Source organism: Pelobates fuscus, chromosome 8, assembly GCF_036172605.1.
Source record: "Pelobates fuscus isolate aPelFus1 chromosome 8, aPelFus1.pri, whole genome shotgun sequence".
NCBI classification, from domain to species: Eukaryota; Metazoa; Chordata; class Amphibia; order Anura; family Pelobatidae; genus Pelobates; species Pelobates fuscus.
In genome coordinates this window covers 92,248,061-92,269,261 of record NC_086324.1, presented here as the reverse complement: position 1 = coordinate 92,269,261, position 21,201 = coordinate 92,248,061, and the positions used below count along the sequence as shown (strand labels likewise).

At 46.9% G+C, this 21,201-nt stretch overlaps 1 protein-coding gene across 1 annotated transcript in view; it reads left to right on the top strand.

Annotated features, from left to right (window-relative positions):
• STAT4 (signal transducer and activator of transcription 4) overlaps window positions 1-20,171 on the top strand; it is a 247,053-nt gene extending 226,882 nt beyond the window's left edge. Inside the window, exon 25 of the mRNA XM_063430167.1 lies at window positions 19,969-20,171. Within this exon, the coding sequence (XP_063286237.1) occupies window positions 19,969-19,983 (15 nt within the window). The 3' untranslated portion in view covers window positions 19,984-20,171. The remainder of the gene's footprint in view (window positions 1-19,968) is intronic.
• The last annotated feature ends 1,030 nt before the right edge of the window (window positions 20,172-21,201 follow it).

The window sequence follows — 21,201 nt, the reverse complement described above, 5'->3', positions numbered from 1 at the left end:
TCCCCTCTCTATTCATCCCATGCACTCTACATATACCTTTCCAGCCTATCTCCTCCAACTCCTCCCAAATCCTCTATATACATACCATCCTACAAAACTTTCAAATCCTACTCCAACCTTCACTTCCCTTCTATTCTTCTGCTCCTAGCAGCTGGTGATGTCTCTCTTAACCCCGGTCCCATCTTAGCAAACCCACCACGTACTAACTCAAGGAACCACTCCAATCTCATACCCATCTCATGTTACTCTTCCTATAAATCCTTCTTCAATACTGTCCTCTGGAATGCATGCTCTGTTTGCAATATTACAATATCCACTGCTGTCCACGACCTCTTCATCTCTCATTCCCTAGATTTACTAGTCTTATCAGAAACATGGCTCTCCCCCTCTGACACTGCTACCCCTGCATCTTTATCCTTTGGTGGTCTTCAACTTACCCACAACCCAAGACACTCTGAATGTAAAGGTGGTAGTGTAGGGTTTCTCATCTTACCTCACTGCTCCTTCAAACCTCTACCCACCCCTCCTTCCCTCTCATTCCCATCATTTGAAATTCATTTGATTCACCTTTTCAAACCCTTCTCTGCTAACATTGCCGTTATTTATCGTCCTCTTCCTTGACCACTTTGTTGCCTGGCTACCCTACTTCCTCTCTACTAATATTCCATCCCTAATTCTCGGGGACTTCAAAATTTCCATTAACCCACCTTTGACCTCAGCAGCCTGTATACTGCTTTCAATTACTTCCTCCCTCGGGCTATCACAGAGGGCTAATTCTCCCACCCATGTAGCTGGCAATACCCTCGATCTCATTTTCTCTTATGCATGTAAAGTATCTAATATCTGCAACACCCCATTTCCTCTCTCTGATCACCACCTTTTATCGTTTGCTCTCAAGTACCCCCTCACCCAACAACCTCAGCCTAACCGCCCTCAACTCAGGAGGAACCTTAATTCTATTAACCTCCAGCAGCTGTCAGCTGATATTGATTTACAACTGCTATGCATCCCTTTCCTCTCCTGTCCCTCACTGGCCATCTCCACATATAACACTACCCTCACCTCTTCCTTTTACGCTGCAGCCACGCTCCAAACATGCACCAAACATGCACCTCATGGAGGACACACCCCCAATCGTGGAATTCTAAATCAACACACTACCTGCAAAAATGCTCCGTTGCGCTGAACGCTCCTGGAGGAAGTCTCGCACCCAGGCAGATTATCTCCATTATAGATTCATATTGTGTTCATACAGCGCAGCCCTTGTCCTCGCCAAACAGTCATAATTTTCCTCTCTCATTAGTTCATGCTCCCGCAATCCCAGGCATCTCTCTGACACCTTTAACTCTCTTCTTCACCCCCCAAACTAACCTTGCATCCGATAGCTTTGCATGCTACTTTACCGACAAGATTGAACAGCTAAGGAAAGAATTCTCCCCACCCTGCCATTTTCTTTCTCAACCACACGTGGATCATGCCTTTCCTATCCTTCAGGCTTTCTCCCCGGCTACTGAACAAGAGGTGGCTGCGCTTCTCCTTTCCTCTTGCCCCACCACTTCCCCCCTCGATCCTGTCCCATCTCACCTTATCAGATCTCCCCCCCCCTGTCTTGTGCCTTCCTTAACAGTCATATTCAACTGCTCTCTCTCTCTTCTGGCATTGTCCCTGCTGATCTTAAAAATGCCACTGTAGTACCTATCCTGAAAAAAACATCTCTTGACCCGTCCTCCCCCTCTAACTATCGTCCCATATCCATATCCCTGCTCTCTTTTTCCTCAAAGCTTCCAGAAAGACTTGTCTTTACCCATATATCTCACTTTCTCAATTCCAACTCTCCCCTTGACCCTCTTCAATCGGGCTTCCGCCCTCTCAACTCTACTGAGACTGCTCTTATGAAAGTTACTAACGACCTAATCGCAGCTAAATCCAAAGGCCACTACTCCATACTATTTCTTGACCTCTCTGCTGCCTTTGACACCTTTGATCATGCTCTCCTTCTTCAAACTCTTCAATCACTCGGTCTCTGTGACTCTGTCCTCTTGTAGTTTTCTCTCCAATGCTCATTCAGTGTCTCATTTTCTAATGATACCTCCTCCCCTCGTCTGGCCTCAGTTGGAGTCCCCCAAGGCTCTGTCCTTAGTCCCCTTCTATTTTCTCTTTATACTGCCTCTCTTGGCAAACGTATTACCTCATTTGGATTCCACTACCACCTGTACGCTGATGACACACAGATATATCTCTCCTCCCAGGACCTCTCCCCTGCCGACCTGCAACGTGTCACTGCTTGCTTTTCTTTCATCTCTGACTGGATGTCCTCCTGCTTTCTGAAACTCAATCTCTTTAAAACTAAGCTCCTTGTCTTTCCTCCTCCTAATACTGATCCTCCTCTTTCACTCTCCTTTCAAGTTAGTGGTATTCACATAAGTCCATCCTTGCAAGCTCTCTGTCTTGGCGTCATACTTGATTCTGGCCTCATCTTTGAGAGTCACTTCCTTTATGTTGCCAAATCCTGTAGTTTCCATCTTAAAAACATAGCCCACAACCACCCCTTTCTTACGCAAGATGCTACCAAGGAGCTTGTACATGCTCTAGTAATTTCCCGCATGGATTATTGTAACCCTCTCCTAATTGGTCTTCCCAAAAGCCGTATTGCCCTGCTACACTTATTGTTCCTTATTTTTATATTTACTTTTAAATACTTCTAACATGTAATTTAGCTGGAAACATTTACTATCAACTTATCAAGGTGTAATATTGGTTATAATATAAAGTGTAGTGGCATTTATAGTTACACATAGCACTTCAATGTTTTGTTGACGTTTGATCACGTGGTTCTAATCACTATTACAATGGTCACTTTGTTTGGACTCACCTTCCCATCTTTGTCATCACATCTAATTAAGATTGTTTAAATGGGTTGCTAAAAAAGGAAGGTGTGCTAACCGCAAGAGAAATTGACAGAAAAAAAAAGACAGAAGGCAGTGATTGACACTTTCAGCTGGCTGCCGTGATAACAAGAGGATTATAGTAAGGCATCCTAAATTAATCAGACTGCCATTCAATTTATATTTAGGTCCCACCAATCAATGTTTACCTTTCTGCAAGGTGCCTTTTTTTTATTATTTTTGCAGTGCACAGATTTACATAGAGACATCTGTGGACTGTTGGCTGTTCCCTTCTCTCCATTTCCCCTGGGTCTGAGTCCTGTCTTTATCTTTGGCTTTGTTTTATCTTTGTTTTATTTTGTTTTGTTTTTGTTGTATCCACTCTATCTCCACTTAGTGATTGAACCTTTATATATTTTTTATATTTAGGTTGTTCCACCTTTAATGGCTTTTTAGTGAAGTTAGTCAGTGTATACATCTAGTGTTACATATATTTTGTTACTTTTTGTGATACATTTGTATTTATTTGTCCGGTTAGATATAACAGTGGTGATTGGAATCAGCCCCCTGCTTATTATTTTTTTATATTTGTGATAATCAATAAAAGGTTTTTGATAATTATTTTATATTATTTATTTAGATTTATATTTATAAGCGCACACGCCCTATTTTCTAAGTCGCTAGAGTGGGTGTGGAGCTGCTCCCCTTTTTATTACTTTATTATTTTGTGGTGTTATTTCTGTATGTACCGTTTTTTATAAGAGAGACATCACAGCAAAATCAAGATATGGAAAAAGGATCAGCTCAGTGTGTCTAGGTTTTCCCACTGTTTAAAAAAAACAAAAACTAGAGGGCGGGGCCTGGCAGCCAAGATGGCCGGTCGTGCTTTCTGAGGGCTCCTGCAATAGAGGGCACAAAAATGCCAATCCTGCATGAACTACTGGTGCCAACAACAAACTGAGCCCAGAGAACAACACAGGATCACAGGGGGCACACAATGATCCCTGACCCGCGTCGAAATCACCTGAACCGGCCACGAGGCCTACTTTGGAGCGGAGCCTGCAACTTGGGGGAGGTGGCCAATCCCCTGACACAGGCCACGCTCGCAAGCAAGCAATCAAATCAGCACGGCCCTGCACCCCCCCCCCCCCCGGACCGGTGGGGATATCCCGGTCCTCGCTGGGGGCGACTACCCCCACACTACAGCCTGACACACAATGGCTCCGGAATGCCCCTGGGATTGAGGCGAGGATGGCGCCCAAGCAACCCGGAGAGAGCACAAGGGAGCCAAACATGAACCTCACCGACCAAGCTGACTACACAGCACGGCTAAACAAAATCTTTGCGGCATTCTGGCACAGGCTGGCACGGCGCCTGCACATTCCAGCCGAAATCAAGCGTGACACTCACCCCTCACCGCAACCACGAGGAGGGCACAAAATGGGCGTTGCAAAGCGACCACAGCGAAGCAAAGTTCCTGTCCACCCCAACAAGCCCGACCGCGATCTTGCTTCACCGCTCGGAGTAACAAATCTCCTTCTGGGCAGGGGAGCATACCGGAACAAAATCCGACCCACCGTCCACACACCCAAAGGAGTATTGGGAGAGCGAGGCTCCGGAGGGCCCATGGTCCCCCCATGTATGGGAAAGGGACCCGAGGACACAGGGAAGTGCTCTCCGCTACAACCCGGGCTGGAGGATCCGAGCAGGTACAGCCCCATCATGACAGCCGGTCGGGACGGAACCGACCAAGGAGTCCCCGCAATACACCCACAGCACCCCGGAGATCACTTACCCAAGAGACTGTACTACTCTGCAAGCAGCTCCCAGCCAGACACCTGCATCACCTGCAACACCCACGCACAAGCAGGGCATCGGCTGAACGGGCCACACTGGTGAGGCTCCAACCCTCCAATGCGAAGAGAGGGCAGGTCGGAGGACTGACATGCGAGCTATGCATACTCGCAAGCCGGGACTTTCTCCTGCAGACACCGCTGACCAGGTCTTGCCTAGTATGCACCCCTCAGATGCATCTGAACTAATGCTACCTTCTGTTAGTTTATATTTTAGGTTTGCATGTATTACATGTTTAGTTAATGACAGTTTGTCGCTGACTTAATGCCATGCCTACAAGGAACCGTGTTTACACTTTCAGCCAGCTAGGCAGGGTAAAAACCGACCTAATTGCATGTTGGAATTAAAGCTTGTTGATAGACCGAAGCAGGGTGACTCTACCGTGACCCAACTCAGTGGATGGGCGATGCTAGCCAGCACTCAGAATGTTTCTGTACCTATAGTATGTTAGCCTATGTTTTCCATGCCTAAACACCTACAGCATAAAGCGTCTAGACATAGCTATGTAAACTTAGGGATATAACTGGTCAAGCCTGTTTATAGCTTAAATACACTACGGATGACAATGCTTAAAGAACATATCTCCTAATGCTGATACTTGCATGTCAAATCACTAGAATGACTTACCACGTTTTAAAAATTTTAAAAATGTGCTTACACTCCAATGCCACATATGTAGAAACCTGTGATATTGCTGTGATTATGTTTGCTGTTGTGGCAACGTATATCATCTAGTCAAACCACGCACAAAAAAAAGCAATAGGTGTACGTTAAACAGCATGAGTTATAAAATGAGCAAGCTAGTTAGTGTTATGTATAGGTAATGTTGCAAGGTGACATTGAAGGATAGGTGAGACAGCTTCCTGTGTGGGTATAAGGTAGGGTTAGAATAGTTGGAGCTGGGGCGCTTAGTTGTGGCTTTTTTAAAAAACAAGAACAGCCGATAAGGCGCTTAGGAACAGCTAGATAGGGCACTTAGGAACAGCTAGGGCAGCAGGTATAAACAAGAAATAAAAGGGGACAAGTCCCAACACAAGAAATTGTACAAGTCAGGTAACTGCCACACTTGTCGTATCACGAATTGCAGAAGTGAATGGGATTATGTTGGCCGGATCCCAGACAGCGGCAGGGGATAAAGAAGTTAGGACAGTGCCCAGGGAGGAAAGGATAACGTCCATTTCAGAGGTGACGGTCACCCTATCCTCTGCGCCATTGTGCTGGAAGATAAGCGCACGAGGGGCACCCCAGCCGTATTTCAGGCCATGAGATGAGAGTGATGTAGGGAGAGGTCTGAGTGATTTCCTCCATTGCAGAGTTGAGCGAGAGAGGTCAGTGTAGAAGGTGAGCTTCATCTCCTCGAATTTATATGGGGTCTTCCTTCTGGTGGCCTTCAGGATGCCTGCCTTTTCCTGCCCATTTTGAAATTTAACCAGTAGGTCTACTGAGGTCTGGGCCTTGTTGGACTGAGGTGTGGGCAAGCGGAACATGCCATCTAGCTGAATGCCATCTAGTTGAAACCATCTGATTTAGGCGGCAGCAGGGCCAGAAATAGCCTTCGTAGAAAGTGTGTATCCCTGCCATAGTGATGCCCTCAGTTATGTCCCTTATCTTCAGGTTTGCCCATCGTCTCCTATCCTCCAGGGTAACCAGTTGGGTATCAAAGGTGATCTAGGCAGAAGTGAGATCCCTCACCTGTCTCTGCAGGTCTGAGATGTGGGTAGCATGAATCTCAGTAGTTTGTTCCAGTAGTTTGTTTGTCAGTGTTGATGTGAAGCCCTTGACATCCACTCGCACTTGGGATTTGTCTGCTAAACGGCTCCTGCGGAGGTCTGCAAGTAGGCTCATAAGAATCTCTGTAGTCACGAAGGGTGATACATCTGCAGTCACTGGAGGCTTGGGGGGTCCATGATAGCTCAGGTCCTCCGTTCTGTGCAGGGGAAGGTCCTCTAAAATATCAGAGAACTCATCCACAACAGCTGCCATGTTTGGCCCAGTCTTGCCATGCGGCCTCCAAAAGAGCTCCCCGATGTCAGCACAGAACCCAGGCCAGTTCGGTCTCGTTTTTCTTGTTTTCCCCCCCATCCGCCAGTGGGCACCTCTTGTTGCATCTTAGTGCAATTTTTATACAGTGAAAGCCCTAGGTGAGTGGATTTAATCACAGTTCCAATGGAGCTCTGCAGATATGCGACCGCTCCAGTCATGAGTTTGCTCCTCCCCCCCGCAAGGTGCCTTTTGCCATTGTGCCATGGGCATTCTTTTACAGAGTTTATCCTCCCTGTTATAGATATATCACTCACATGAGGCAATGTGATCAATAGCTAGTTAAAATATATTTCTGATTCTTTTATTTTATTCTTTAAAATTATTTAAGTAGAGCCAATCAAATAAAACAATGGTAGTTGTTCAGCAGATGATGAAACTGTATGTGCAAAGGCTTGAAGGTTTTACAAAATATTAAAGATGATGGCATTTATTTTACATTTGTATAAATTAAGCAACTGCATAGTCATTGGTGGCATTGTGTTGCGAAATACGCAGATGGCACCGAAGAAGCAAAACAAGCGAACCTAACAAAACATATCAAAAAAATAAAAAAGAGGTAAAAAAAAATGACAGGTTGGTACACTTAGGCTCTGCAGAATTCTTATATTTCCACTCTAGTCTATATCTGATTTTGATATAAATGAAGATTTGGTGATTCCGTATTTGTGGTTGTGGTAATACATGGCCATTACCTGGTATTTTGCTTACAGAAAAAAAATGTTTTCGTTCCTGTCTCTGACTAAGTAAAACCACTTTGAATAAGTTAATGTTCTCCTCACTAAATGCTAATATAAACCAGGTCAGGAAATGGTACTGACTCATCCTCAAGTTTTATTTGCCTTGATTTACATACTTTTTTTTAAAAAAGGTTTTGCAATCAAGAAGGTTCCTTTCACTGTAGTGGCATTACTTTCTGTTCAATATAATACTGAATTCGGCACCAAAACCACTTTTTCATCGGAATGATATTGCTTAATTAGCTAGAGTTAATTAATGTTACACAATGCTCCAAGTCTAGTAATAATGTGTAAGTTAATTATTTTGCTGAAAAGGAAAGACTGAATACAAACTGAAAAAGCAATAGACATTTTGTAATGGAATCTAATAATCCAAAGGTATATTCTAACTTTCAAAATAAATTTCTATTTGTTCTTCACTGTGTTTAAATTGACGGTCCCCCTTTGTTTAAAAAAAAATAAAAATCAGTATTAAAATGGTTGTAATAGAGCACCATGGCAGTCTCCTCGTTGCAGGCGATCCATCTTCTTTGAGATTATATTTCATGATGATGTCTATCCAATTAGATACTTCTGATAGAGATGCATTGAGAACACACGGTGAATGCAGGGCAATTACCAATGTTCCACCAATCCAAAGATTTTCATAGAGAAGCACTGATCCCAATGATTATCTATAACAAGCATTAGTGGTATTCTATGTCATTATACAGTGCGTGATGATTCAGAATGTGAAGAACTTCAAAGATCTTTAATAGGAAGTACCTCTTGTGGCTTCCTTTCAGACATACATATTAATTACTGTATTTTTCCGTTTATAGGACGTCCCCATTTATAAAACAACTCCTTTTTTTTTTTTTTTTTTTTTTTTAATTCTTTATTTTTCGAATGGTACAGTCAATAAATACAAGTGTTTGAAATATAGACAATTTGTAGGCTCATGCAAGAGCCGTGTCTCAAGTGTTACAACAGTATATTCGTGTATAGCTGAGTTTATACATAATAACTGAGTTCTAACAGTGTCTAGTTCTAGGCATAAGTCGTGTTACCATTCTATCCAATTTTTATGTAACTATATAACTTTGTAGGTAATTCCAACAGGGTAGGTTAAAACTGTGGGTAATTTAAGAGAGCGATATCGAGGTCTGGGGTTTGCGTAACCTGTTCCCATCTTTGTATGTGGAACTGAGGGGCTTAGTAGAGAAGCTCCTTATGTCGGGGCTTACAGTGGGTGGGTCGTGGTCCCGTCAGTCCCAAGGGCTAGCGGGTGTAGTCGTAGGATGGGGTGTGGGTCAGGGTAAGTAGGGGTGTCTCTACGGTTTTTTAGTCCAAGTAATTTTCTTTTGGGGGGGGGGTTTCGGGGATCAGGATGGGTAGGCAGGGGGAACGGGGGGGCGGGGGTGTCCGGCCTTAGACCCCTCGGCCCGCGCGACCATGCCAACAGCGCCCCTCAACAGCGGTCAACTCGTGGGCCGCTGGTGGCCACGTCTCGAGTGTCTCACCCTTGTGTGGCTTCTAATGGCGGCTTATGCCGTCCTGTTTGACAGATATGATTTCCAAGGGAACCACCTAAGAGCACACTTGTCGGAGCGCCCCTGCAGGGAGGCGGTCATGATCTCCATGTCATAGATGGTTTCGACTCTATCTACCCATTGTTGGAATGTGGGGACCGTTGTGCGTTTCCAATGTAGTGGTATAAGGGCTTTCGCTGCTGTAAGTAAGTGAATGGTGAGGGAATTTTTGTATGTGCGTACTGGTGTGGGTGTGTGGTGTAGGAGCATCTGTAGGGGTTGTAGGGGAATGTCCGAGCCTGTGATCTCCCTGATCTTAGAGTGGATCATCTGCCAGTATGGCTTGATGTGCCGGCATGCCCACCATATGTGTATGTGGGTACCCAGTTCGGTCCCACATCTCCAGCATTCCCCTGTGTCAGTGACTCGCATGCGTCTGAGGTCGTCCGGTGTTTGGTACCATCGAGTCAGTACTTTATAATTTGTTTCCTGGAACTTTGAACTTATGGAGCATTTGTGTGTGAGTTGGAATATTTTCACCCACTCCTGGTCCGTAAGTTGGGTCTCGGTCTCCGCCTCCCACTTGCTTACATAGGCTGGCCTGCCCTTGTCCTCTGACTCCTGAAGTATACTGTACATCTGGGAGATCCCGTGTTCGATATGTGTCCTGTTTGTGCACATTCGTTCAAATTCAGTGAGTTGCCTGTGGAGTTGGGTTTTACCGGGCAGTAGTGTATAATACCTCTTCACCTGGTGGTAGTGAAACGCGTCCAGTAGTGTGGGGGGCCGGCCTTCCATCAGGTCCATCAGTGGCCGGAGTGCATTTCCCGTGCTCCATTGCCGCGTGTAGATCCAGTTTGACCTTTGGATGTTTTTGAAGGTTGCGGGGGGGAGGCCTCCTGCTAGGTCGGGGTTGTAGGTGATTGGGGTGAGGGGGTTTGGGGAGGTCGTCAGTTGACGGGTGTATCTAAGAGAGCACCAAGTTTTGAGTGTGGCATCAATGATGGGGTTGCCCGTCTGTAATTCAGTGAAGGTTAGTCTTCCCAGCCAGAGTTTGGACGGGATGGTGCCTGGGTACTGTTTCGTCTCCATCTGTACCCATCGTCTGGGGCTAGGGTGGGCGTGCCAATCTACTATTCTATGTAGGTGGGTTGCTTGGTGGTAGGCGAGGAGGGAAGGCAACCCTACCCCCCCGGCGGCTTTGGGGCGTTCTAATGTGGTCTTGCGGATTCGGGTCGGTCTCTGATTCCACACGAATTTTCAGATGGCCGTCTCCGCTGACCGGAAAAAGGCTCCTGGGATCCTCGTGGGCAGGGTTGCGAATAAGTAGAGCAGCCGAGGCAGGATATTCATCTTAACCGCATTAATGCGGCCGAACCACGATATGTAGTGACCTGTCCAGCGTGCCAGGTCTTGCTGTATGGACGCCAGGATGGGGAGGAAGTTCAGTGGGTATAGTTGTGATAGGTCTTTCGGCAGCCAGGTGCCCAGGTAGCGAAGTTTGGATGAGCACCAAGAGAACGTGGATTGGGAGCTGAGTCGGGCTTCGAGGTCCTCATCTCTTGATATTGTCATGGCTTCGGATTTGTCGATGTTTAGCTTCAGATTGGAAAGTCGTCCGTAGGTCTCAAATGCTTGCAGTAGGTTGGGGACGGATATTAGTGGCTGTTCTAGAAAGAAGAGCATATCGTCGGCGTATGCCACCACCCGATGTTCCTCTCCGCCCACTCGAACCCCCGTAATACCCCCGTCCCGTCTGACCGCCTCCAGGAACGGTTCCAGGGTGAGGGCAAACAGGAGAGGGGACAGGGGACATCCCTGTCGAGTGCCGTTACTGATAGGGAAGGCCTTTGTCAGGGCTCCATTAATTCTGATCCTCGCAGTCGGGGTGGTATAAAGCGCGGAGACCCAAGAGCGCATGTGTGGTCCGAGGCCCATATGCCGCAACGTTTCGGCCATAAACCTCCAGTTCACCCTATCGAATGCCTTTTCGGCGTCTGTCGATATGAGTACCGTCGCTCTGTTGGACTTCCTGGCAACGTGAATGACATTAAGGGCTCGTATGGTGTCATCCCTGGCTTCTCTTCCCGGGATAAAGCCCACCTGGTCCGGGTGGACCAGGTCAGGCATTATTCGTGCCAACCTCAGGGAAAGGGCCTTGGTGAATAATTTCAGGTCGGCATTCAATAGCGAAATAGGCCTGTAGTTAGCACAGATGGTGGGGTCCTTGCCCTCTTTGGGAATGACCGTGACTGTCGCCGCCAGGGAGTCCGTGGGAAAGCTCCCGCCATCTCTTATGGAGTTAAGGCCCGCGAGGAGCCTCGGTAGGAGTATGTCCTGGAACGACCGCAAGTATGTGAGCGGGAGACCGTCCGGGCCCGGAGCCCGATGCGTTTTTGAGCGCTTTAATGCCAGGGTCAATTCCTCCAGTGTCAGGGGGCTGTCCAGGTCTTCTGCGAATTCTGGAGTTATCTTGCGGGTGATGTGTTTCGATAGGTAGTTTGCAATATTCTGGAGACGGGTCCGACTCGGGGCGTCCTGTGAGGGCAGATTTAGGTTGTAAAGGTCTGTATAGTAGGATCTGAAGGCTTCCATGATCCCTTTGGGCATGCTGGTGTGGGTGCCCACCCGTGTCTGGAGCTTGTGTATGTGTTGGGCCCTCCTCTTGGTTCGGAGCATTTGTGCCAAGAGTCTCCCGCTCTTATTGGAGTATTCGTAGAAGAACCTGGATGATTTCCGCAGTATGTGTAGGTGTTCCTGTGCGAGGAGGTCTCTGAGCTCCCTTCGGGTCTCTGTTAACTGGAGATAGGTGGCGTCGTCTAACGTCTGTTTGTGGGTGCATTCCAGGTCTGCGATTCGTCTTGTCAAGTCTGTGATGCGGCGTGTCTTTTCCCTCTTGCGGTGGGTGCATTTGGATATAAAGTGCCCCCGGACCACACATTTATGTGCTTCCCATAGCGTCAGCGGGGGCATGTCGGGGGTCTCGTTAAGTTCAAAGTATTGGGTGATGGTCTGGTGTGCCTCGGTACGGATCACCAGGTCCGCTAGGATGGACTCGTTGAGTTTCCATTGGCGTTTAAAAAGGGGGGAGTTGATTTGCATCATTGCAGGGGCATGATCTGACTGGCAGGCTATCCCTATGTGCGCTTCCCGGAGGAGCGACAGGTGTTCCTGCGATATGAAGATGTAATCTATGCGGCTGTACAACTTGTGTACAGCCGAATAACAGGTATAATCCTTACCATCTGGGTGGGCTGTCCTCCAGCTGTCAGCTAACCCCGCCTTGTGCAGGGATCTCCTAGCTGCCTGTAGGCAGTGTGGTGGTATGGCACTAACACCTCTCGAGGTGTCTTGGCGTGGGTTCAGGGGAAGGTTCAGATCTCCCGCTAGTATTAGGAGGCCCTCTCTAAAGCGGTCCAGTTTAGCTAATGTCTTGGCTAGGAATGTGTGTTGTGTTCGGTTTGGACTATAGATGCATGCCAGTGTGTATGTGTGATCAGCGATTGTGCCCTTGATGAATATATATCTCCCATTCGGGTCAGCGAGTGTTTCCCTGTGTTGATATGGGACCGTATGTGCTATTAGTATCGCGACCCCCGTTTTTTTGGCGTCTGGGTGGTTAGCGTAAAACCCCTGGGGGAATCTGTTGTTCTCGAGTTTGGGCTGGGTTCTGCTCATGAAGTGCGTCTCCTGCAGCAACGCTACCGACACTCTCTCGGCCCACAGGTGGCGAAGTAATTGGGATCGCTTCTCCGGGACATTCAAGCCTCGGGTGTTGTTTGACCATATTTTCAATTGTGCTGGGCGAGTGCCCGACATGGTCCCGCGGGCCGGGGGTCCCCTTCGGGAGCCCTGTGTGCGCGGCCGGGCTTAACGGGACGGGTCTGGGGTGAGGAGGGGTTAAGGGATCGTATAACCAGGTGGAGGGGGAAGTCTGGGGGGGTGGTTAGGTCGAGTGGGTGCAACGTCGAACCTCGGTCGGAGGCTATCTTCGGCGGGGGCCAACCTGCAGCCCCGCCGAATTCCGACCGGTATGTACAAGTCTGGTCAGTTGCGTGAGGTGCGGGGAGGGCAGCCAACGGTGTCAGTCACACAGTTGTCTGAAGTTTGTCCGTGTCCGTCTCCCAGGTCCCCCAACCCGCTGGGGGTGATTGTCCGCTTTCGTTATCGTCTGTCAAGTGGGGTGTCTCATTGTTAAGGTAGTGGAATCGTATGAGAGGGGGGCGTCTTAGTCGGGGTCTGCTGGGGATCAGGCTTTGGAGGGGCCACCTGTCGCATTCCGTCTCACTGTCATTGTCTCGGCTCTCCGGCCGCCGGGGTCCCATTGGTCTGATTATTACTCAGGTGTCCTCTGTCAGGCCTAGGGTCTTGGGCCCGTTGGTTGGGGTAGTTTAGCTTTCCCGTCTAGTCGGTTACAGCATAGGGCCATTACTATCTGGTCATGTTAAGGCCTGTCAAGAGCAACATTTAACAAAAACAAGAAAACCATGAAGTAGCAGACAATAAACATTGACATTACGATACACCTTGCGTGACCCCCTTCTCAGGTTATCTAAATGCCGCGGCCGCCGGACCCCTCAATCGGGCCCCAAGCCTGCCAAAAACTGTGGTAGCGGCGGGAGGCCCTCTAGGTCCCGGGGGTGCGGTGGGTGCGTTTCCCTGCACTGCCTACTCGTAGTGTACTGTTTCGTGGGCCCTCTCGTTCCCCTTGGTCCCCCCCCCTATGTGTCAATGCCTAACCATATTACATGATCACAGGGTTTCTTGAGTGTAAATAGGCACATCTGTTCTAGTCCAGGCCAGTTTAGTGCGTATCGTCTGAGTTTTTGTGGCGGGGTGACCCATACTTAACTAACCTTGGCTATGGATCAGTCCAGCTGTTAAGGCTGACGTGAGCTGCGCGCCTTAGGGCCTAGTACCCGTGGGTTGCCTTGTATAAGGTAGAACGGCTGCGAGTCCTGAGTGTCTCATGTTAGGTCCATTGAGGAGAGTTCAGGGTCTGGCTGGGTCATCGAGCAGCTCCAGTCTCAACGGCCCTGTTGGATTTGGGCAGCAGTGTCCCCTCGGCTTGGTGACAACCAATAACCCCGGGTGGAATCCCCAGCCCCCTCTATGGGCCCTTCCCCCCCAACCTATGCTGGTTCCCCCTTATCGTAGCTATTACTGTGGGGGGGTAGTCTCCATCTCGGTGCCGCCATGGACTCCCATCTTCACATACCCTCTCCCCACCCAAGTGGGCATATATCCCGGGCCTGTGTATGAATGGCGGGGGTGGAGTGTGTTTGTAGTACATACCAGTTCGGTTGGAGTCTGCTTCACGGGGTGTAACTGGGCTTTTACGGCGATGGGGCAGGTGTTCGGCAAGTTCATCTCCGCTTACGGTGCAGGGATCCGGCGTCCAGTGGTGTAGTAGTAGCCCGGGGTCGGTGCAAAGTGGTCTCTTGTCTATTCCTCTGGAACTATAGGGCCGCCCCGTCTCGGGCGCGGGCCTGTGTGGTCATCAAAAAGATTCTCCGCCGGGATGGTGGGACCGGTGGGGCGAGTCGGAGGGCAGTCCAATATCCAGTTTGGAATTGTCATGGGAGGTAGGCCAACGGCCCGTAGAAATCGGGGAGTGTCATTAGGCCATCTCATAATATGCCATTGCCCGTCCACTCTAGCTTGTAGGCTAAATGGGAACCCCCATTTGTATGGGATCCTCTTCTCCCGCAGGAGGCTGGTTACTGATTTCAGTGCTCTTCGGGCATCCAATGTGAGTGTGGATAAGTCCTGGTATAGGGATATTTGGGCTTCCCTATATCTGATGGTGTGTTGCGATCTGGCAGCCCTCATGATGGTTTCTTTCAGTTGGAAGGACTGCAGGCAGCAGATTAGGTCCCTGGGCAAGCCATCTCTGCGCGGGGCCCTCAATGCTCTGTGGGCTCTTTCCAGGCCGAAGTCTGCTGGAGCCTCTCCCCCTAGGATATGGGAGAACAGGCCTGTCAGGAGCTCGTGGGGTGTCTCCCCCTCGGATTCCGGTAGGCCGTGCACCCGGATGTTATTGCGGCGCCCTCGGTTATCAAGGTCCTCCGTTTGTCGTCTGAGGTCTAGGAGCATGTTACCTTGCCTCGACGCTGCTAGATCGGCTGCCTGCGAGTGATTGGTGGTGTGCAAGCGGTGTTCCTCCAGGGCGTCCACCCTCGTCTCCAAGGCCGCAAGATCCCTCCGAACTGCCGTGATTTCCTCTCGGATCGCGGTGCGGAGCTCCGCAACAAGGTCTGCTTTGTCTTTGCGTGTGAGCATGTTTGCTGATATGGCTGCGAGGTCTGCGGACAGCTGGGAGAGGGCATCTCCCCTCGGGGAGCTCCTTGCGGAGTCTGCCGGACTGCTAGGTCCCGGTGACGAGGGCGCCATCTTGCCTTGGTCGCGTGGTCTCCCCAGGGTGAGCGGGGTAGAGAGATAATCATCCATCGGGCCTGGCGTTTGGGCCCCGTGTGTGTGCGGAGGTTTGGGGGTGGCCCCTCGTTTGGGTTTCCCCATATAATCTGCAAAGTTCGCTGCGTTTTACCGGGTTTTAGTGGGTTGGGGCCTAGGAGCTCTGGTCTCCTGCGTCCTACTCCATCGGCAGCCAAGCCACGCCCCCCCAACTCCTATTTTTTTAAGCCCTAAATTAAGAAATAAATATTTTAAACATCAAATAGAACAACTTTGATATTTAAGATGGCACTTCTGAGGAGAACAACACACTTCTGATTCTTATGCCTCCTTTGTGCAATGGTACTCTGAAGTTAAGGGCTCCATAGTGCATGCTGGGAGACTACAGCTCCCTCAAAACAGTAGGTGGTGTGAGGTCATGCTGGAATATCATAGTATTATTCCCTCTGCTCGCTGATCCCCATTTCCTCCACATAAATATAAATCATACAGCAAGACCTACCTGAGGTGGAGCATACCTTAATATATGGTTGCTCCTTTTATGGTGTGGCATGTCTCTAGAGCTCCGTTGGAGGTACATGCTGACGTCTGCTGCAGCTCCCATGCACATAAGGACCTCTTCCTCCTTGCCACAGCATTCAGAAGTCTACAAGCCCTGCTTAATGTCAGTCTGGGCCAATGACCTGGCTCCAGATGGGATTCTAATTGCGAGTGAGCGCAACTTGGTCCGAGATTATAAGATGGCAGGATCCTCTTTAATCTTCAGTTTTTCTATAATACAGACCTGCTCTCACTGTGGGGCTGGTTGTCCAGGTATGTGTGTGGACCGTGGCACACTGAAACGTGGCATGCGCCATCTAGGTTTAGGCCCCACGCACAAGTGTTTTTTTAACCCCAGCAATAACATTCTGTGTATAAGACGACCCCCAATTTCAGACAAAAAAAATAGAAAAAAACATAGTCTTATACATAGAAAAATGCGGTACATCCTTAAATGTATAGTTTAAGAAAGAAAAAAAAACATCACGGCCTTTAAAAAAAACTAAACAAAAAAAAACATAATCAGAATTTGATAAGGCAACCTTTTTGGGCAGAGAGTTCCACATCTTTATTGTTCTTACTGTTTAGCATCCTTTCCTCTCCTGAAAGAGAAAACATTTTCTTCCTGTCACAAACTAACAGAAATGAAAACTGAATAAAAAGATAACATCACTCAAGTATTTTTCTCCAAGGGTATAGACTCAAGTCAACTTAGTCATTTGTAAATGTAATGTAGAATCACATACCTATAAACGTATCTGTGACGAGAGCAATCTCGCCACATTGCATTGGAGAAGCCTGGTTGCCCGCCTGCTGCCTTTGGACTATGGCCCTGGGAGATTGGGCCCTTTAAAAACGTATTCGGCCCTAACAGAGTGCATGTCACTCATTCTGGCCCTTTAAATACAGTGGGGTCATTCGGTACTTGCCCTGTGTGAGCGGTGATACCCCAGATAGCTATGCCATGGAGCCTATTCATATAATGAAAGACTATGGGAAAGACTTAAGCTCCATGGCAATTGAACTGTGTGAATAGGATCTGCGCGCTATTCGGTAGTTTTGTGCGCTCAGATCCCAGCTATCTGGGGATATGTGAAATGTCTGTGTGTTATGTGAAAAAGGTGACTTTATGTATTTTAAAGTGTTTTACTGTCTTTGTGTCATCATGTGCATAATGGAGTCTTGTCCCTGTCCTGGGAGGTAATTGGATTACTTCTCCATTGTCTCCAGGAGAGAGGGCTCTGTAAAACCGGTCTGAGCCGGAAAGCCATGCTGGCAGGGGTTTTAAAAGATACTTTACTAACTTTTGAACCCCTGGTCTGATTCATGCCATTTTTTAATATGTTGTTCCCCTGATTGGATTGATTGTGGATATGTAGTTTTATGTAAATGTGATGTATGGGTTTAGAGTTATGAAAGTTGGGTAGAAAGTATGTTTTAACTGTATGTATAATTGAGTTTCCTCTCAGGATAAGGGGAGGGAATATGGGGGATTTAACTGATGTGTGAGTGGTTGTTTTATACCTCCCTGTGGGCGGACCTGTATTTGTAACAACTGCAATAAAAACCAGGCTGGGTGTTCCAGCACCTCAGACCTCTTCTTGACTCTCAATACGTAGCCTTGTCTCGTTATTAGAGGGAACTGCTATATCACACTGGGGATTGCTATGTTCTACATACTCCCCTGAGCTTTAATCACTTAGCTCTTTTAAGAGCTTGTTCCAGATACGCTCTCATGGAGGAGAGGTCTTCCCCACATGGTCCTGGAGGACAGAAGCCGATCCAGGGTGGAAGGAAGACGGCGAGGCTCCAGTTATGCTTCGGTGGTTGTGGAGTCTGCGGTGGCTGTGGTGTCCGGTGCGGTGCTTGTGGTCCTCGGCGCAAGCTAGGAAGCGTCCATCAACGGAGGGTACTCGGTCGGAGTACACGGAGCTCCGTTACAGTATCTTTTGTATACCAGCTATAATGTTTTAAAGGGACACTATAGTCACCTGAACACCTTTAGCTTAATGAAGCAGTTTTGGTGTATAGAACATGCCCCTGCAGCCTCACTGCTCAATCCTCTGCCATTTAGGAGTTAAATCCCTTTGTTTATGAAGTCACACCTCCCTGCATGTGACTTGCGCAGCCTTCCATAAACACTTCCTGTAAAGAGAGCCCTATTTAGGCTTTCTTTATTGCAAGTTCTGTTTAATTAAGATTTTCTTATCCCATGCTATGTTAATAGCTTGCTAGACCCTGTAAGAGCCTCCTGTATGTGATTAAAGTTCAATTTAGAGATTGAGATACAATTATTTAAGGTAAATTACATCTGTTTGAAAGTGAAACCAGTTTTTTTTTCATGCAGGCTCTGTCAATCATAGCCAGGGGAGGTGTGGCTAGGGCTGCATAAACAGAAACAAAGTGATTTAACTCCTAAATGACAGTGAATTGATCAGTGAAATTGCAGAGGAATGATCTATACACTAAAACTGCTTTATTTAGCTAAAGTAATTTAGGTGACTATAGTGTTCCTTTAAATCTGAATCATATATAATTATATTGGAAATCGTCTTTAATTTGTGATAACCTTTTTTTTCATTGGATGCTCCATTTTCTTTTACATCTATATTCAAGATTAAGCAAAGCACATCACAATCCAGTTCACCCCAGGCATAGCTAAGGCACACCTTGCAAATGAGGTGGAGAAATAGACACATTGGGGTTTATGTACAAAAATGTTTTAAATTCAGTTTCATGCATTTTCTTGGTGCTTTTCCATTTGTGCCTATTTGTTAATTTTTATGTACCAACATATTTCTTTACTGTAAATTATTTTGTTTGGTGGTAGCATAATGTTTTGGTACTTTTTCATCAGCAGGGAATGGGGGACTGGTTTGGGCTGAGAGAAAGTTAAAGGAACACTATAAGGTCAGGAACACAAACATGTATTCCTGACCCTATAGTGCAAAACCCACCATTTAGGTGGCTTGCCCCCCCCCCCCCCCCCCCCCCCCCCCCCCCCCTTAGCATCCTCAGAATGGGTTAAATCTCATCTTATTTTCAGCTCTCCACAGGTCCACCGGCCCTGGCCCCGCCCTCTTGGCGACATCATCAGAATTGCCTATTTTTGGCCAATCCATGGGGAAAGCATTGGATTGGCTAAATTATGCAAGGGGTCAGGGCCAAACTTCGTTGGCCAATCAACACCTCCTCATAGAAATGCATTGAATCAATGCATCTCTATGAGGAAAATTCAGCGTACCCATGCAGAGACGCTGAACGACACTGCTGTCTACTGTGCAGCACTGAGCCAGGAAGCACCTCCAGTGGCCATCTGAGGAGTGGCCACTTGAAGGTGTCCATGGGGGCGATGTAAACACTGCCTGTTCTCTTTGCATATAAATGCCTGCAGGCAATGATTATATTTACCAGAACAACTACATTAAGCTTGACTTTAAACACAGCAAAATATAGATATATCCTTAATGAGACTCTGGTCCAGAATACTCAGAATACTCAGAACCGCAGCCTCACCTAGTACAATGACACTTCACACACAGCCAAGACAACACAAGAGTGGCTCAGGGACAACTCTGTCTTGAGTGACCCACCTCTAGTGAAACCTGAACATGGCTGCCCACTGACAGTCCCCATCCAACCTGTTAGAGCTTGAGAAGATCTGTAGAGATGAATGTCAGATGCTACTCAAGTCCAGGTATGCAAAGCTAGTAACATTATACCCAAAATGACTTGAGGGTGTAATCACTGCCAAAGATAACTCAACCAAGTACTTAGTTAAGGCTCTGAGTATGATTTTTCTGTTTTTTTTTTCTATTTAACATAGTTGCAATAGTGTAAACAATCTTTGATAATAGTAGCATAAGGCTGCAGGAAAAAGAAAAATGTGAAAAAAATGAAGGTGTCTGAATACTTTCTGAATACATTGTATAATTGTTCATTAAATCTGTTTTCTTAACTGCCACGTTTTCCATTACCTTCCAGATGAGCTCACCATAAATAACTTTTTGCAGAATTGAAACCACTGTACAGAAGCTGAAACCCACACCCATTCTTCAAGCCACTGATCTTCCCCACATGCTCTGTGTAAATACCTCATCCCTACAATAGCCCTACAATATGAGTTGTTTCAGTATCATTGTTGTATGAATCCTGTGCAACATACATTAAAAGTGTTTGCTACTTTTTTTTTTTTTTTTTTTTAATATATCTGTTTTGGGGTGTTTTATTGATGTGTGATATAAATGTGATGTAAAGTGCAACTGCTTCCACTGCCCATTGGTCGATGAAGAAGACTTGAAGTGGATGTGGGGAGGGGAGGTTACATGACTGTTAGCGGAGTCCTATATTATGCAAGAACCACAATGTAATTGTTGGTACACTTCACTAGCATAGAACATACAGGTTTGCTTATAACTCGTTTTGGTGCAATAGTCTATATCAGTGGTTCCCAAACTTTTTAGTTTCAAGGCGCCCTTAATATGTCAATATTTTTCCAAGGCTCCCCAAGTCAAGATTTATAGGTTGTATATCTGTACAGCGCTGCAGCATTTACTGGCCCTATAGTGTACAGTGTTGGCGTTTAAAGGGGTGCTTGTATATATTTTAGTGTTTTAATACATGGGTGTGTTTGTATGTAATGTTTGAGTTTGATTGCAGGTGTGTATGAAGGTAATGTTCATTTTCAAATGCGGATGTACATTTGTGTGAAGTATTTGTGTTTGAGTGAAGGGGTGTGTTTATATATTTTTTGGAGTTTGAATGCAGGGGTGTGTTTGTATGTAATATTTGTGTTAGATTGCAGGACATGTTGTGCTGGTGTTTGACTCCTTGTACGTATGCACATACACTACTACATACATACATACAAACTTACACAGATATTCATGCACATTAACACACAGATACATATAAATACACTGACACATACACACAAATTCATATAGACTCTGACACACACACACACAGATACACACTAACACTCATATAGATACACACATGCACCCTGACACACACAAACATTGACACATGCACACACTGACACAGATACACACACACACAGATGCACATACACACACTGACATAGAAGCACACTGACATATATATATATATATATATACAAACATAGATGCACACCCTGACACACACACACACATACTTATACACACACTCATACACACACTCACTCATACACACACTCATTTACACTCATACACA